The 19,953-nt window shown below is 43.2% G+C and overlaps 1 protein-coding gene across 1 annotated transcript; it reads left to right on the top strand.

Annotated features, from left to right (window-relative positions):
* Positions 1-6,280: 6,280 nt before the first annotated feature.
* LOC121569778 (myc-associated zinc finger protein-like) lies at positions 6,281-17,356 on the top strand. Its single transcript, XM_041880960.2, has 7 exons — positions 6,281-7,316; positions 7,641-7,791; positions 12,850-13,217; positions 13,381-13,649; positions 13,798-13,861; positions 15,556-15,727; positions 16,114-17,356. Exons 1-7 carry the CDS (start codon positions 7,284-7,286, stop codon positions 16,443-16,445), a joined length of 1,389 nt encoding a protein of 462 aa, XP_041736894.1. The 5' UTR covers positions 6,281-7,283; the 3' UTR covers positions 16,446-17,356.
* Positions 17,357-19,953: the final 2,597 nt, after the last annotated feature.

The following is a 19,953-nucleotide window of genomic DNA, read 5'->3' on the forward strand; positions in this document are numbered from 1 at the left end:
TGAGAATGACACAAGTATTGGTCTTCACAAAGTTCGCTGCTTCAGTGTTATGAGATCTTTTTGTCAGATGTTACTATTACATTTACATTACAGTCATTTAGCAGACGCTCTTATCCAGAGCGACTTACAGTTAGTGAATACATATTTTTTTTTTTTATACTGGCCCCCCGTGGGAAACGAACCCACAACCCTGGCGTTGCAAACGCCATGCTCTATCAACTGAGCTACATCCCTGCCAGCCATTCCCTCCCCTACCCTGGACAACGCTGGGCCAATTGTGCGCCGCCCATGAGTCTCCCGGTCGCGGCCGGCTGCGACAGAGCCTGGATTTGAACCAGGATCTAGTGGCACAGTTAGCACTGCGATGCAGTGCCTTAGACCACTGCGCCACTCAGGAGTTAAGTTTCTCTATGGTATACTGAAGTATAATTACAAGCATTCCATAAGTGTCAAAGGCTTTTATTGACAATTACATTAAGTTTATGCAAAGAGTCAATATTTGCAGTGTTGACCCTTCTTTTTCAAGACCTCTGCAATCCGCCCTGGCATGCTGTCAATTAACTTCTGGGCCACATCCTGACTGATGGCAGCCCATTATTGCATAATCAATGCTTGGAGTTTGTCAGAATTTGTGGGTTTTTGTTTGTCCACCCGCCTCTTAAGGATTGACCACAAGTTCTCAATGGGATTAAGGTCTGGGGAGTTTCCTGGCCATGGACCCAACATTTCGATGTTTTGTTCCCCGAGCCACTTAGTTATCACTTTTGCCTTATGGCAAGGTGCTCCATCATGCTGGAAAAGGCATTGGTCGTCACCAAACTGTTCTTGGATGGTTGGGAGAAGTTGCTCTCGGAGGATGTGTTGGTACCAGTCTTTATTCATGGCTGTGTTCTTAGGCAAAATTGTGAGTGAGCCCACTCCCTTGGCTGAGAAGCAACCCCACACATGAATGGTCTCAGGATGCTTTACTGTTGGCATGACACAGGACTGATGGTAGCACTCACCTTGTCTTCTCCGGACAAGGTGTTTTCCGGATGCCCCAAACAATCGGAAAGGGGATTCATCAGAGAAAATGACTTTACCCCAGTCCTCAGCAGTCCAATCCCTGTACCTTTTGCAGAATATGGCTTCCTCGCTGCCCTTCTTGACACCAGGCCATCCTCCAAAAGTATTCGCCTCACTGTGCGTGCAGACGCACTCACACCTGCCTGCTGCCATTCCTGAGCAAGCTCTGCACTGGTGGTGCCCCGATCCCGCAGCTGGTGCCCCGGTCCTGGCGCTTGCTGGACTTTCTTGGGCACCCTGACGCCTTCTTCACAACAATTGAACCTCTCTCCTTGAAGTTCTTCATGATCCGAAAAATTGTTGATTTAGGTGCAATCTTACTATCAGCAACATCCTTGCCTGTGAAGCCCTTTTTGTGCAAAGCAATGATGATGGCACGTGTTTCCTTGCAGGTAACCATGGTTAACAGAGGAAGAACAATGATTTCAAGCACCACCCTCCTTTTAAAGCTTCCAGTCTGTTATTCTAACTCAATCAGCATGACAGAGTGATCTCCAGCCTTGTCCTCGTCAACACTCTCACCTGTGTTAACGAGAGAATCACTGACATGATGGCAGCTGGTCCTTTTGTGGCAGGGCTGAAATGCAGTGGAAATGTTTTTGGGGGATTAAGTTCATTTTCATGGCAAAGAGGGACTTTGCAATTAATTGCAATTAATCTGATCACTCTTCATGACATTCTGGAGTATATGCTAATTGCCATCATCAAAACTGAGGCAGCAGACTTTGTGAAAATTAGTATTTGTGTCATTCTCAACTTTGGACCATGACTGTACATACTTACGTCACACGCGATATCTCAGACCCCACGGGCCTGATTTTGACGAAACTTTGGTGAATGAGGCGGCATGCCATAGAGATCCAGCATTTACAAAATTACACTGATTGGCCAGATTTTTCCACATTTTGTTAAGTTACAGCCTTACTCTAAAATGTATAACTCTTAAACGCTACTCATCTGGCACAGAATGACCGATCTGCACGAAACTTGATATGTGGCATCTATGGACTAAGGTCTCTCAACCCAATATTTTCCAGACTGTTGACCAATAAACATTCACGTGGGTGTGGTCTGGCACATAAATATAAGCTTATAAATCAGTCAAGGATATTCGTATTGTAACAAAATTTGGTACACGTTGCAAACACTGTCGAGACTCCACATATGCCAGAACATTAATATCGACCACAAGGTGGCGCTATAACGGGCACATGTTTATATCTGTTTGACTCAGTGATGAAATTTGGAAGAACTTCTCAGGTATGAGTCTAGCTAACCACGCGATATCTCAGATACCACTGGCCCAATTTGGAAAAAACTTGGGTGAATGATGTGTCTTGCCATAGAGATCAGCCTTTTACTAAATTAAACATTTGCCCAAGGGCCTATAGTAATCAACTGTACGTACGTTAGTAACACAGAAGAGGTGCCTCTTACGCACAGTAAAAAATAAATAATGTGGTTGCTTGTAAATTTGTATTTTATCGTTTTTTGGAAGTACAGTGGGGAAAAAAAGTATTTAGTCAGCCACCAATTGTGCAAGTTCTCCCACTTAAAAAGATGAGATAGGCCTGTAATTTTCATCATAGGTACACGTCAACTATGACAGACAAAATGAGAAAAAAAATCCTGAAAATCACATTGTAGGATTTCTTATGAATTTATTTGCAAATTATGGAGGAAAATAAGTATTTGGTCAATAACAAAAGTTTCTCAATACTTTGTTATATACCCTGTGTTGGCAATGACACAGGTCAAACGTTTTCTGTAAGTCTTCACAAGGTTTTCACACACTGTTGCTGGTATTTTGGCACATTCCTCCATGCAGATCTCCTCTAGAGCAGTGATGTTTTGGGGCTGTCGCTGGGCAACACAGACTTTCAACTCCCTCCAAAAATATTATATGGGGTTGAGATCTGGAGACTGGCTAGGCCACTCCAGGACCTTGAAATGCTTCTTACGAAGCCACTCCTTCGTTGCCCGGGCGGTGTGTTTGGGATCATTGTCATGCTGAAAGACCCAGCCACGTTTCATCTTCAATGCCCTTGCTGATGGAAGGAGGTTTTCACTCAAAATTGCACGATACATGGCCCCATTCATTCTTTCCTTTACACGGATCAGTCGTCCTGGTCCCTTTGCAGAAAAACAGCCCCAAAGCATGATGTTTCCACCCCCATGCTTCACAGTAGGTATGGTGTTCTTTGGATGCAACTCAGCATTCTTTGTCCTCCAAACACGACGAGTTGAGTTTTTACCAAAAAGTTCTATTTTGGTTTCATCTGACCATATGACATTCTCCCAATCCTCTTCTGGATCATCCAAATGCACTCTAGCAAACTTCAGACGGGCCTGGACATGTACTGGCTTAAGCAGGGGGACACGTCTGGCACTGCAGGATTTGAGTCCCTGGCGGCGTAGTGTGTTACTGATGGTAGGCTTTGTTACTTTGGTCCCAGCTCTCTGCAGGTCATTCACTAGGTCCCCCTGTGTGGTTCTGGGATTTTTGCTCACTGTTCTTGTGATCATTTTGACCCCACGGGGTGAGATCTTGCGTGGAGCCCCAGATCGAGGGAGATTATCAGTGGTCTTGTATGTCTTCCATTTCCTAATAATTGCTCCCACAGTTGATTTATTCAAACCAAGCTGCTTACCTATTGCAGATTCAGTCTTCACAGCCTGGTGCAGGTCTACAATTTTGTTTCTGGTGTCCTTTGACAGCTCTTTGGTCTTGGCCATAGTGGAGTTTGGAGTGTGACTGTTTGAAGTTGTGGACAGGTGTCTTTTATACTGATAACAAGTTCAAACAGGTGCCATTAATACAGGTAACGAGTGGAGGACAGAGGAGCCTCTTAAAGAAGAAGTTACAGGTCTGTGAGAGCCAGAAATCTTGCTTGTTTGTAGGTGACCAAATACTTAATTTACACCATAATTTGCAAATAAATTCATAAAAAATCCTACAAAGTGATTTTCTGGAGAAAAAAAATCTCAATTTGTCTGTCATAGTTGACGTGTACCTATGATGAAAATTACAGGCCTCTCTCATCTTTTTAAGTGGGAGAACTTGCACAATTGGTGGCTGACTAAATACTTTTTTCCCCCACTGTACATACCGGGCATAACGGCAGTAAATGGTAGCTTTATGGGCATCTCCTCTACCAAGATACTGGTTCAGGCTTTGGCTAGCTAACTACACTGAACAAAAATACAAACACAACATGTAAAGTGTTGGTCCCGTGTTTCATGAGTTGAAATAAAAAATCCCAGAAATGTTCTATATGCACAAAAAGCGTATTTGTCTCAAATTTTGCACAAATTTGTTTACATCCCTGTTAGTGAGCATTTCTCCTTTGCTAAAATAATCCACCCACCTGACAGGTGTGGCATATCATGAAGCTGATTAAACAGCATGATCATTACACCAATGCACCTTGTGCTGGGGACAATAAAAGGCCACTTTAAAATGTGCAGTTTTGTCACACAACACAATGCCACAGATGTCTCAAGTTTTGAGGGAGTGTGCAATTGGCATGCTGACTGCAGGAAGGCCCACCAGAGCTGTTACCAGAGAATGTAATGTTAATTTCTCTACAACAAGTCGCCTCCAACGTTGTTTTTGAGAATTTGGCAGTATGTCCAACCGGCCTCACAACCGCAGAACACGTGTATGTCGTCGTGTGGGCAAGCGGTATGCTGAGTTCCCCATGGTGGCGGTGGGGTTATGGTATGGGCAGGCATAAACTACGGAAAAAGAACACAATTGTAATTTGAATGCACAGAGATACCGTGACGAGATCCTGAGGCCCATTGTCGTGCCATTCATCCACCGCCATCACCTCATGTTTCAGCATGATAATGCACGGCCCCATGTCGCTAGGATCTGTACACAATTCCTGGAAGCTGAAATCATCCCAGTTCTTTCATGGCCTGCATACTCACCAGACTTCTTACCAATTGAGCACGTTTGGGATGCTCTGGGTCGACGTGTAGGACAGCGTTCCACAGGGATGCTGGCCCATGTTGACTCATTTTACATTTACATTTTAGTCATTTAGCAGACGCTCTTATCCAGAGCGACTTACAGGAGACTCCAATGCTTCCTACAGTTGTGTCAAGTTGGCTGGATGTCCTTTGGATGGTGGACCATTCTTGATACACACTGGAAACTGTTGAGCATGAAAAACCCAGCAGCGTTGCAGTTCTTGACACAAACTGGTGCGCCTGGCACTTACTACCATACACCGTTCAAAGGCACTTAAATATTTTGTCTTGCCCATTATTCAACCTCTGAATGGCACCCATACACAATCCATGTCTCAATTGTCTCAAGGCTTAAAAATCCACTGATTGAACTCGATTGAATAAGTGACATCAATAAGGGATCATAGCTTTCACCTGGTCAGTCTGTTCATAATGTTTTGTACACTCAGTGTATTTATCACAGAACCACCAAGAAATGAAGAGCGACACCATGGCTGTCTTTTAGGGCTTTTCTGTAGCTCTGCAATGAAATTATGAAAATACAAGACAGGAACACATCAGTCTTCAATGCACCATCTGACAAGTTGTTCTTTCTCTCTGTGTTTTCAAGGACAGGAGCTACGAGCAGTAACAGGGTGCTTGCTAGCAGGTGATGTAAGCACCCAGATGAAATAAAATACATTCAATTAAATAAAAACAGAAGATAATATCTTCCAGCTACTGTAGCTGCCTCCTAAACATCAATCGGTAGTACTAGTAGCGCAACAAATGAAAATATAAACCAAAAGTAAAGTTCCTGGCGATCATAGCGTTCTGATTCCCACTTCTGTCTGAACTTGGCATATTCCTGTTCGCGGGTTTGGGCCACTGACCATTAACCTGGATGTTCTGTTCTGCGTTGTGTACTGTTCTAATAATTTGAAGTTTGATGGAATAACCATTGTAACTCTCCTACAATAGTCAGTTTTAGCAGCAACATTATTTTACAGACAGAGATGCAGATAGGAGTAAGGAGTCCAGTATCTCTGGAGCATTAGCCTACCTCACTGTGCTGCATTCTAGCCTTAACAATCTATTGAAAACAAAACATTGTTGTCATTTGGATGTATATTCCTATTGCTATGAAGCTGTTGCACCTGCAGCGTGTATATTTACCTTTAAGAAGTGTGATATTGTTTTATTGCTCTCATGCGTTTCTATTGATGTCAGCCAGTTGGGTATTCTCAATATTATCTCACTATAAGGATGTTGTGATATATGTTTGGAGTTGGGCAATGTTACGCAATTTTATTGCATTACTAGCTTTTGATAAATAGGTATTTCTGTCGGCCGAACTGGCGGGGGCAAGAAGTCGGATGCACGCCACGGAGAAGACGGGAACAGAGAGGAGGCTACACAAAATACTTTCCCTTTAAACAGGGGACACGGCGGCGGGGGATAGATAGAGAGGGGAGAAGAGAAGATATTTTTAAAAAAATAAAAGGAAGAAAGACAGCGAGGGTGGGAGGGAGAGAGAGAAATAGAAAAAAAAAAAAGATGTCATCCTCTCGTTTGAAAAGCCGAGGCGAAGCTTTGGATTGCGGCGGATCAGGGACTCTCTAGCTAGGGACACGATTTTACGCAACACCGAGGCTTTGGAATCCACCACCGCTTTGGCCTCTCGAAGCTATCGAAATAAATTACTCTTCCTACACGCATTCATAAACAACTGCTGACTTATTATTATTACTTTTTATATTTTTTCGTTATTTGTAATAACCTAATTTTGCATGAATTTGAGAATAGGTTTTTTTCTTAGGCTATAATATAAATATACAATGTAAATTGCATTGTAAATGCATCATTAGAAGCATGCATCAACCATTTTGTCGCATTTTAGTTATAATATAATGTTGCATCCTTTCGTCCCACACCATATAACAACATTTTAGTCTAACATTATCATTACTGTCATATATTATTGTCATATAACTGATAGCCTTTCAAAATTGATCATTCATCTTCAATAATAATTTATGTTATTGAATGCACCACGATTTAAACTTTCACACAGAAATATTCACCTTTGATATTTTAAACTGCAGAGAGGAACTAGGTATGCTACAGACATTACAGCAGGTGGAGTGATTCATCAGTTGGCCCCAGCCTATGGTTGGTTGGCCCCCAGAGTCTCAGGCGGATATATATTTCTACAGTTTTGACTCCTGGCCTAAAAGTATCTGACATCATCTTGCTTCAAAATGGATTCTTCTTGGAGTAATTTTCTGTTTCAGGTAAGTTTGTGTGTGTGTGTGTGTTTGTCAGAGAAATAAAGATACAAATGGTGTTTAGTGTCTCACTCATCAGAGTGCTATGGATGCTGAAGTGAATGCACTTGGGATCCTGGGATCATACACATGCTTCTTATGTTTGTGATGTCATATAAGTCTTAAGCTGACAGTTTGCCAACTATGCCCCTTACAGATTTGTTGTAGTACTGCTTATGAGGACAAGAGTGAGAGCTTGTGTGTGTGGTGACTGGGGTCAAAGGTGGCATGATCCCCCATTGATGTGTATTTCAAGTCCTCAGCAGCTAATTCTTGCTTTCATTTCCCCAGACTCCGCCCTCACAGAACCAGTCTGAGACAGCCCTCCAATCAGAGCTGCTTCCGGACATGACTGGCTCCGCCCAGAGCCCCCCTACAGAGCACATAGCCCCGCCCCCATCCACAGTGGACACAGCTGCCCTGAATGAAGAGCCTTTACCTGGTGAGCATGCAGGTCTTATGTCCCAAAAGGTACCCTTTTCCTTATATAGTACACTACTTTTGACCAGCAGCCATACAGCTCTGGTCAAAAGTAGTGCACTGAGTATGGAATAGGGTGACGGGTGCCATTTGAGACGCAGCCAGGATCAGGTACAATTTACTCAATTGATCAATTCTAAATAGTCTATAATAATAATATTAGAATAATAATATATGCCATTTATAAGACACTTTTAACCAAAATGACATAAATACATTTTTGTATGCGTGGTCCCAGCGGAAATCGAATCCTGGCATTGCAAGCGCCATGCTCTACTGACTGAGCCACAGAGGACCACTATGTTTATTCAATATTATTCAAATTCAATAAACACATATGGAATCCCAAATAAACTACTGGATAGGAGGGGGGTGGAGGGGCAGAGAGAAGTTTTCTTGTTGTCAAGAGTAACAGCTGCTGCAGACTAAGTGGAAGCACCTTGATGTCCTCTCTTTACATATCAAAGCTGAAAACACACACACACAATCCAATATCTCTTCAGCCCCACCCTGAACCATGGGATTTCTTACCTCAGGAAACAATGTCCTTTTCACACTCCCTGTGTCTGTTGCATATGTTTGTGACAGACAGAGAGGGAGAGAGGGGTGGAGAGAGAGGGAGAGGAGGACTAAAGAGAGGTTGTGAGAGAGATAAAAAGACAAAAAAATGTAATTGAAAAATAATGAGTGAATCGTCTACATCTGTGATGGTGAGAGCTGTGCAACAATGCTACATCATAGTTTCTGCCCAGCTAGCACATAACCTGGCGGGGGGTCTGGGGGTCCTCCCCCATATTTTGGGGGGGCATCTAAAGCTAATTTGCTGCATTTCAACACACTCCAATATGACCCATGGCGCTTCTAGACGTCTCTATTTAGAACAACAAAAAGTAAGCAAAAATGCCCCCAGTCATCAAGCTAGGTAAGAGATCATTGTTAAATATGTTTAAGTGAACTAGATCAAAGGTAATTAAATAATCAATATTGTGTTGCACCTTTAATCAACAAGTACAAAGACTTTTGATTGTCTTTATTAAGACATCCTCTATATCAAATTTCAGCCAGACCGCCCAGCCAGCCCGAGCCACCTGCACGCCTGACCCCCACCAGTGTAGTCAATACCTCAACTCTCTCCCAAAACAATTTTTTCCCCACTTTTCTTTTTCTTCCCAAGGGAAAGGTTTGGAAAAAACAACAACAAAAAACACACATACAACTACACATTAACACACAAAAACAGCACATCATCCATATAATTCATCTCATAGGCCTAATAATACTGTAGAGCTTTTTTTACTTGCACACAATATAGCTGGGTCACCCTGTCCTGTCCCTAGAGGTCCACCACCCTGCAGCGCCCCAACCCAACACACCCCACTCAGCTTTAGGATCTTAGTGAAACATTCATTATTGGTTTTGGGTGTGTTATGCCAAGGCCAGATTGACAACCCACAGGACGGTAGACCCCCAGGGCCAGGACTGAGCAGCCCAGCAGCTAGGGATTGCCTAAATAGGTATCTATGTTTTAAATACAGACTCCTTTTGTCATACTGCATTCCATATAAGGCATGCAGACCTTATGAAAGTTGTCCAGTATTCCCTTAATCTTGTAATAAATTAAATCTAGTGATACATAACTGCCATCGATTGTGCTCTGGCAGCCCAATGGTGGAACAAGCGCCCCCATGACGCCAGGACAGCGGAGTCACTGACCACCTTCCGGAGACACTTGAAACCCTACCACTTTAAGGAATACCTGGAATAGTATAAAGTAATCCTTCTTCCCCCACCCCCCATAAAAATAAAAAAGTGCTATCATAAGTTGAATGCACCAATTTTTAAGTCACTCTGGATAAGAGCGTCTGCTAAATGATAACCAACCTTCCAATTAATGGCAATGCATTTCTTAGATGCTTAGTTACATTTGACATTTTAGTCATTTAGCAGACGCTCTTATCCAGAGCGACTTACAGTTAGTGAGTGCATACATTTTTCATACTGGCCCCCCGTGGAAAACGAACCCACAACCCTGGCGTTGTAAGCGCCATGCTCTACCAACTGAGCTACACAGTTTCATTTGATAACAGTCTCCAGTATCAACATTTACAAGCAAATAAAAACAAGGAGAAGGGATAATCTGTACACATGCTGAGATAAAAGACATACTCTGCCAGAGTTCAGCCACAAGACCATAACATATTCAAATATGTCCCCTTTTGTATTTTACACATTCAGCAAAGGAATAACATTTCTGAGTGCATGTTATTCAGTTACACTGGCATATAGTATGTTCTATGGGTGGTCTTAAACTGCAGTAATTTATGTCTAAAATTAAATTAACATGTATGGGCATTCAAACAGATCTGTATCCATTCATCATAATCAATATCTTCTACCAGGTCTTCCTCACATTTTTGTTTTACATGCTTTGTGTCATCGGGAAAAGCCTCTATCAACCCTTGTTACAGTTTGGAAATCAACTTTGGAGGTTTGTCAGACTGCCTTAAAATAGTTTCAATCTTTGAAGCATCGGGCTTGTCCAGTGTTTGCTGCACAGAGATAAATTCACCTCGGCTCCGTCACAGACTGGTCTTCCCTTCCCACTATCTGATCCTCCTAAGATGAGGCATGACAAAGAATTACCTTGGTGTATATTTATACATTATATTATCCAAGAATAGAATCAATGGTTCAATAATTGAAATGACCATTATTCCCAGATCCCAGACTGTAACCTTAATCATAAGATGCTGTCCAGTAGCTACTGTAGGTCTACCTATCAACTCAAGATGGAACTTTGTATAATTCACTGATATTGCTAATATACTGCAAAATTCACCGGAGCTCCGTAGACTGGTCTTCCCTGGCTGTCTGACCCTACTGGGACACCTGTCACCATCTGATCCTGCTAAGACATGATGATCATAGTGTTGTGTACTGATGGTGCACCATGATAGTGAAGCCTGTAGAGCTCTTTATTACTCTGTCAGTTTTAAAAGTAGAGAATTAGCTAGGGAAACTGACAAATCAATAACATTACATTGCTGTACTGACTCAAATAAAAACTCACATTCCACAAATAAAACGTCAGAATTATCGGTCTTCAAACATTTGGCCGCTGGTTTCATCGTTTGATTCAGGTCTTATGTGAATGAGGCATAAATAATACCTACTTTTGGCCAGCTCTCTCTCTCTGATGGTACATCAACTGGCGAAAGCTAGCTAAGTTCATTTACTTCTGTTGAAACAGGACAAAAAGGCTACAAACATTTCCATACAATCAGCTGTTAGATAGTAATAATAGCCACCTCATATCGCTATCTGACAGATAGCTACAGGCTAGAGCTGAACTGACTGTGGTAGCAACTAGCTAGCTAATTCGCTCACCTCAGTCTAGAGGGGATAAAACATTAGCTAACGTTATATGTCAGTTACACTACTAGCTCAGCACTGGGAATAAACACTAGTTTAGATTTTTTTCTGTTAAGTCAAACAGCAGTTACTTTGAAAAGCTATATCAGTCAACTAAAGAGTAGCCAGTTTCTGCTCTGCTTGCTTTTACAACTCGGAGAAAGAACTCAACACATACACACTGAGAGCAGCTGCCTCTGTTCAACTCTCCTGTGCTGGTCCTGCCAGCCTTTCAGAAGCTTTGCCTTCACACAGCCTGTCTGCCCGCTCTCTGGTGTCCGCGTGGTCCTAAATCCAGCTGTCTGAAAACTCCAAACAGCCTAACTGACCACTCTAAGGCGTCCGCATGGTCCTAAACTACACCAACGCCGTTTTTGGTATCACAGTGCAACGATAAAACTGGGGGGGGACAAAAATGCAATTTCAGAATGTGGGGGGGGGTCATGCCCCTGACTTTAACAGAACGTTTACTAAAAGTTCCAACATAGTTACATTTAATTACAAATTTGGTAATGTTCTAGGAACGTTCTCCAACTGGTTTGACATTGACCATTTTTTAGTACTTCAGTACTTCTGCATAACGTTTCCTACAGGTTTCCTTATGGTTCTATTTAAAGTCATTTTCTCAAATTGTTCCTAGAATGTTAAGAAAACTTTCCATAAAAAACATAAGAAAACTTTAGTAACGTTCAGAGAACGTTCTAAGAATGTTATTTAAAAACATATACATTCCGTTCTCAGCATCAATAAAACTCTCTCTATCCTCAATCTTATTAAATGTGTTCTAGGTGTGTTGGCTGCACCCACCAATTGGCCACACCTGATCTTAATGAGTACTTGTTTCCTTTTAAATGAGGTCTGTTTGAGTAGACTAAAAATGTGTAGAAAAATTGGCATTTTAGGTCCATCCTGGTGGCGCAGTAGACTAATTCTATAGATAAAGAACAGAAGATCATAGGTTCGAACCTCACTGACACTGTGCCACAATCAAAAATAAATGTGTTTGCGTAATTATTGCCTAAGCAACTTTACTTCCATTTGTCCTATCTGTGCTTCGATTTCAAAACAGTTAACCCAAACTAAGTTAGCAGTGTTATTAAAAGTTTTATTAAAACATGTTCTCAGAACGTTATTTAATTACCATCAAATTACCTATAATTTCCCTTCTCAGAACGTTAATAAAACCTTCCAGGAAAACCTTCAGGTAACCATAGTAAAATGTTCTCAGAACCTCCTTGCAATGTACATTTTCACTTCTGTTCTCAGAACATTTAAAAAAGCTTTCCATTTTGAATGTCAGGAAACGTATGTCTTCATTCCCAGAACCAATGGGAAACCAAAAACCTATGTTCCCACAACTTCCAAGGAATCAAATGTGCTAGCTGAGTGGTCATTCATCAGACGCTTTCATCCTAAACAACTTACTGTATACAAATGTAGAGGGGCCCAATAGGTTACTTATTCAGTATGTGGGGCCCATGTAGGAATCCAACCCACAAACTCTACCCTTAGTTCCCTTTCAGGAGTTACCTTATCGCACACTTTTGTTTTTCTTCTTTCCCTTTCCCCTCTCTCTTTCCTCTCTCTTTCTTTTCCCTTTCTCCTTTAGTGAAGGCCGTCTCCAAGCCTGGCCGGCCGACACACATCTGCGACACATGTAACAAGCAGTTTAAGAACAACTACAACCTCCGGCGCCATCAGTCGGTGCACACTGGCATCAAAATGAAGGACAGAGCAACCAGAGAGAGGGAGGATGGGAGCAAGGGAGGAGGAGGAGGACGGCAAACAATCCCTCTCTCCCTCCTCCACTTCTCTCTGCCCTTTCATCCTCCTCCCGCAGAATCCCTCCCCCAACCCTCCCCACTTGGAAACCAGGAGGGCCAACCTGTTGCGGTGTCCATCGCCCCAGCGACCGTCACCATGGCTGTGCCCCAGGTGCTCCAAGCTGCAGTTGTGGTTTCCGGGACAATGGTACAGGTTGGTTGGTGCCTGTTTTGTCATTATTATTGAAGAATCATTTGCTGCTCCCTTTGCCGTTCTCTCTCTCCTCGCCTACATTATTTCGCAATGTAGCCAGAGTAGCTATACTGACTCCACAGCCAGCACCAGCCAACTGTCCCTTCCTTCTCATCAAACCTAGAGCCAGAACCCGGGGCCTCAACCCAACCCCAACCCGAGTCCCAACCAGGTGAGGAAGAACCATGCGTGTGAGGCCTGTGGGAAGGCCTTCCGAGACGTGTACCACCTGAACCGCCACCGGCTTTCCCACTCGGACGAGAAGCCCTACCACTGCCCCATCTGCCAGCAGCGCTTCAAGAGGAAAGACCGCATGAGCTACCATGTACGCTCACACCAGGGAGGGGTGGAGAAACCTTACGTCTGCCCCCACTGCGCCAAGGGCTTCTCACGGTGAGAAGGGGGATGACTGGGGGGTATACACACATGCACATATATGTACATGCACACATGATCTCTGTAGTGCAAGGGTAGCACTATCGACGAGAAATGACCAATATGACACGCGCAGGGTCTTAATCCCTTCTCCTGTCTGTTCCAGACCCGACCACCTCAACAGTCACGTCAGACAGGTGCACTCAACTGAGAGACCCTTCAAGTGCCCGGTAATCCTCTTCTTTCTAACTCACTTTAACTCTTTCGCTCTCTCTTTTTCTACTCTCTGCATGTCTTTTTGACCCCCACGATGAATCTGTCTCGGTCCATTCGTCTGTTAGTTAATAAGTCACATGCAATATCTCAGATGGGTCTTGCCATAAAGATCAGTGATTTACACAATTACACTGATTGGCCAGATGGTGGCACTATAACAAGCGATTAAAATGCTAACTTTGAAAGGTCACGCCCCTCAACCCGTTTGACCTGAAGTCATGAAGTTCGGTACATACAGTACCAGTCAAAAGTTTGGACACACCTACTCATTCCAGGGGTTTTCTTTATTTTTACTATTTTCTACATTGTAGAATAATAGTGAAGACATCAAAACTATGAAATAACACATATGGAAATAGGTAGTAACCAAAAAAGTGTTAAACAAATCAACATATATTTTATATTTGAGATTCTTCAAAGTAGCCACCCTTTGCCTTGATGACAGCTTTGCACACTCTTGACATTCTCTCAACCAGCTTCATGATGTAGTCACCTGGAATGCATTTCAATTAACAGGTGTGCCTTGTTAAAAGTTAATTTGTGGAATTTCTTTCCTTAATGCGTTTGAGCCAATCAGTTGTGTTGTGACAAGGTAGGGTTGGTATACAGAAGATAGCCCTATTTGGTAAAAGACCAAGTCCATATTATGGCAAGAACAGCTCAAATCAGCAAAGAGAAACGACAGTCCATCATTACTTTAAGACATGAAGGTCAGTCAATACGGAACATTTCAAGAACTTTGAAAGTTTCTTCAAGCGCAGTCGCAAAAACCATCAAGCGTTATGATGAAACTGGCTCTCATGAGGACCGCCACAGGAAAGGTAGACCCAGAGTTACCTCTGCTGCAGAGGATAAGTTCATTAGAGTTACCAGCCTCAGAAATTGCAGCCCAAATAAATGCTTCACAGAGTTCAAGTAACAGACACATCTCAACATCAACAATTGAGATGGTTTGGGATGAGTTGGACCGCAGAGTGAAGAAAAAGCAACCAACAAGTGCTCAGCATATGTGGGAACTCCTTCAAGAAGCATTCCAGGTGAAGCTGGTTGAGAGAATGCCAAGAATGTGCAAAGCTGTCATCAAGGCAAAGGGTGGCTACTTTTAAGAATCTAAAATCTAAAATATATTTTGATTTGTTTAACACTTTTTTGGTTAATACATGTTTCCATATGTGTTATTTCATAGTTTTGATGTCTTCACTATTATTCTACAATGTAGAAAATAGTAAAAAATTAAGAAAAACCCTTGAATGAGTAGGTGTGTCCAAACTTTTGACTGGTACTGTAGGTCCCTCCTCACAAGGAACAGATTTGCCTCAGGGACCCATAAGGTCAGCCATGATGGATTTTCTGCCATTTTGGATTTTGTGAAAAACACTTACTCCTCTGGCACCTAATGACCGATCTGCACGAAACTGCATCATTCGTGGGAGACAACATATTAACTCTTGCCTTGTTTTTTCTCCCTATTTTCAACCTTGTTTTCTGTCATATGTCCCTTGCTTCTCTGTATACACTGTATAAATTGTTTTAAAGGCAATTTAATGACATTGACCTGCCTAGCTACTAAAATATAATGATGAAGAAAATGTCAAAATGTCCAAGATACAACAATGGTTTTGTGTGTGTGCACGCGTGTGCTACACAGACCTGCACGTCTGCTTTCGCCACGCGGGACCGTCTCCGTGCCCACCTGATTCGCCATGAGGAGAAAGTGCCGTGCCACATCTGTGGCAAGCTCCTCTCTGCCGCCTACATCACCGATCACATGAGGGTCCACAACCAATCACAGCACCACGCCTGCCACCTGTGCAACCGCAGTGAGTGGACATCTGTGTGCTTTTTTAAGTTTGTGACAGCAGAGGAGAATACATGTGTAACGGAGGTGGTTACACAGGTATCCTTCTCTCATTTACATGTTTTACATTTTAGTCATTTAGCAGACGCTCTTATCCAGAGCGACTTACAGTTTGTGAGTGCATACATTTTTCATACTGGCCCCCCATGGGAATCGAACCCACAACCCTGGCATTGCAAGCGCCATGCTCTACCAACTGAGCTACAGGAGGCCCCGATATTCCTCCCCTTTCCTCATCACTCATATGTCCTTCTCTTTTGTTCCTAATCTTTTGTTCCTCACCTTTTCTTATTTCTCAATGCTCTCCCTCCCTCTCTCCTCCTCCCTCTCTCCCTTGTCTCCCTCCAGGCTTCACCACCCTCACCTACCTGCGTGTCCACGCTCAGAAACACCACGGCCAGGAGTGGAAGGAGAGCGGCGGGATGCGGGGCATGTTCGGTGGGGCCGGTGCCGGCGGGGTGCTGCTGTGCCAGCTGTGTGGGGTGCAGTGCAAGACACCCACCCAGCTCCAGGGCCACATGGGCACCCATGCCGCCCTCCAGGTCCAGGGCGCCCCCAGCCCCAGCAGTAGCCCCGCGGGGTCCGGTACCATGGCTGTGGCCGTGTCTCTGTCAGGCAGCTCAACCGTGGGCCTGCTGGTCACTGACTGCTCCAGCATTGCCCCCCAGCCTCTCAGCTAGCAGCCAGGCCCATTGGAGGGAGGGGGAAGGGGGAGAGGGGATGGAGGTAGTGGGGGGCTGTGGAGACTGCAGTCATAGCAGTTGAGAGAGGAGTGGATTTGGCTCTTTGGTGAAGTTTCCCCTAAGTACAGATGTAGGATCAGCTTCCCCTCCCCCAATCCTAACCTTAACCATTAGTGGGGAAAATGAAAAACTGACCCAGGATCAGCATATAGGGGCATTCACCCTCTGGTGGATGTCTGTATGTTATGAAGGCCAAGTATGCTGCAAACCAGGTCCCGTTTGTATTCGATCCTATTTAACATGTTGCTGTTGTTTACGCAACAGTCACTTTATCAACTGCCATTGGTGGACACAGAAGGAAAGGAGAGACCATGGAATCCTCCTGTTTTTTTGTATTAAATCCTACTGAACGAAAGAGAACGTTTTCCAGTGCAATATGCCACATTTCCATTCACACAGAACACAAACTCCCATAACAATGTTTGGGATTTTACAAATGTATCACCATTTATTTTCCTTGGAAATATTAATTATTCAGTATATGATCACCCAGACGCAGTATGAGCTATGGTCCTACATTGGCTTTTAGCTTTTTAAGATGAACTGTCTCCAAGAAAGGACTGTTGCCAGAAACATGTCATCACCATGTAACTTTACCCTATGACTTATAGACAGATGGCATCAAATGGGTATTTATTTGTCTGTATATTTGGACACTGAATGCTAGTCTTTCTTTGTCTATTATCTCGTTGTTATTATTCTGGATGCTCTGATTTTAAAATTCTCTCAAAGTTGAATTGGTCTGAAAAGTATTTGTACTTTTGTGACACATTTTTGTGAGACTGCATTCTTGACTGTTCATCTGTTGGTGTAAAATCTCCTATGTTAATGTCACTGTATTAAAGCTGTAGTATGTATAACCTACAGTTGAAGTCAGAAGTTTACATACACCTTAGCCAAATACATTTAAACTCAGTTTTTCACAATTCCTGACATTTAATCCTAGTAACAATTCCCTGTCTTAGGTCAGTTAGGATCACCACTTTATTTTAAGAATGTGAAATGTCAGAATAATAGTAGAGAGAATTATTTATTTCAGCTTTTATTTCTTTCATCACATTCCCAGTGGGTCAGAAGTTTACATACACTCAATTAGTATTTGGTAGCATTGCCTTTAAATGGTTTAACTTGGGTCAAACGTTTCGGGTAGCCTTCCACAAGCTTCCCACAATAAGTTGGGTGAATTTTGGCCCATTCCTCCTGACAGAGCTGGTGTAACTGAGTCAGGTTTGTAGGCCTCCTTGCTCGCACACACTTTTTCAGTTCTGCCCACAAATTTCCTATAGGATTGAGGTCAGGGCCACAACTTTGGAAGTATGCTTGGGGTCAGTGTCCATTTGGAAGAGCCATTTGCGACCAAGCTTTAACTTCCTGACTGATGTCTTGAGATGTTGTTTCAATATATCCACATAATTTTCCTTCCTCATGATGCCATCTATTTTGTGAAGTGCACCAGTCCCTCCTGCAGCAAAGCATCCCCACAGCATGATGCTGCCACCCCCGTGCTTCACAGTTGGGATGGTGTTCTTCGGCTTGCAAGCATCCCCCTTTTTCCTCCAAGCATAACGATGGTCATTATGGCCAAACAGTTCTATTTTAGTTTCATCAGACCAGAGGACATTTCTCCAAAAAGTATGATCTTTGTCCCCATGTGCAGTTGCAAACTGTAGTCTGGCTTTTTTATGGCGGTTGTGGAGCAGTGGCTTCTTCCTTGCTGAGCGGCCTTTCAGGTTATGTCGATATAGGACTCGCTTTACTGTGGATATAGATACTTTTGTACCTGTTTCCTCCAGCATCTTCACAAGGTCCTTTGCTGTTGTTCTGGGATTGATTTGCACTTTTCGCACCAAAGTATGTTCATCTCTAGGAGACAGAACGCGTCTCCTTCCTGAGCGGTATGACGGCTGCGTGGTCCCATGGTGTTTATACTTTTATTTGTTTTTTATTTAACCTTTATTTAACCAGGTAGGCCAGTTGAGAACAAGTTCTCATTTACAACTGCGACCTGGCCAAGATAAAGCAAAGCAGTGCGATTAAAAACAACAACAACAGAGTTACACATGGGATAAACAAAACGTACAGTCAATAACACAATAGAAAATCTATATACAGTGTGTGCAAATGTAGTAAGTTATGGAGGTAAGGCAATAAATAGGCCATAGTGCAAAATAATTACAATTTAGTATTAACACTGGAGTGATAGATGTGCAGAAGATGATGTGCAAATAGAGATACTGGGGTGCAAATCAGCAAAATAAATAACAATATGGGGATAAGGTAGTTGGGTGGGCTAATTACAGATGGGCTGTGTACAGGTGCAGTGATCGGTAAGCTGCTCTGACAACTGATGCTTAAAGTTCGTGAGGGAGATAAGAGTCTCCAGCTTCAGAGATGTTTGTAGTTCATTCCAGTCATTAGCAGCAGAGAACTGGAAGGAATGGCGGCCAAAGGAGGTGTTGGCTTTGGGGATGACCAGTGAGATACACCTGCTGGAGCGCATACTACGGGTGGGTGTTGCTATGGTGACCAATGAGCTAAGATAAGGCGGGGATTTGCCTAGCAGAGATTTATAGATGACCTGGAGCCAGTGGGATTGGCGAAGAATATGTAGTGAGGGCCAGCCAACAAGAACGTACAGGTCACAATGGTGGGTAGTATGGTGACTTTGGTAACAAAACGGATGGCACTGTGATAGACTACATCCAATTTGCTGAGTAGAGGGTTGGAGGCTATTTTGTAAATGACATCACAGGAGTCTAGGATCGGTAGGATAGTCAGTTTTACGAGGGCATGTTTGGCAGCATGAGTGAAGGAGGCTTTGTTTTGCGAAATAGGAAGCCGATTCTAGATTTAACTTTGGATTGGCGATGCTTAATGTGAGTCTGGAAGGAGAGTTTACGGTCTAACCAGACACCTAGGTATTTGTAGTTGTCCACATATTCTAAGTCAGACCCGCCGAGAGTAGTGATTCTAGTCGGGCGGGCGGAAGCAGTGTTCGATTGAAGAGCATGAATTTAGTTTTACTAGCGTTTAAGAGCAGTTGGAGGCTACGGAAGGAGTGTTGTATGGCATTGAAGCTCGTTTGGAGGTTTGTTAACACAGTGTCCAATGAAGGGCCAGATGTATACAAAATGGTGTCGTCTGCGTAGAGGTGGAACCCCCCTCCTCCAGCGTACTATTGTTTGTACAGATCAACGTGGTACCTTCAGGCATTTGGAAACTGCTCCCAAGGTTGAACCAGACTTGTGGAGGTCTACACTTTTTTTCTGAGGTCTTGGCTGATTTCTTTTGATTTTCCCATGATGTCAAGCAAAGAGGCACTGAGTTTGAAGGTAGGCCTTGAAATACATCCACAGGTACACCTCCAATTGACTCAAATGATGTCAATTAGCCTATCAGAAGCTTCTAAAGCCATGACATCATTTTCTGGAATTCTCCAAGCTGT

This window comes from Coregonus clupeaformis, chromosome 7, assembly GCF_020615455.1.
Source record: "Coregonus clupeaformis isolate EN_2021a chromosome 7, ASM2061545v1, whole genome shotgun sequence".
In the NCBI taxonomy this organism is placed as follows: Eukaryota; Metazoa; Chordata; class Actinopteri; order Salmoniformes; family Salmonidae; genus Coregonus; species Coregonus clupeaformis.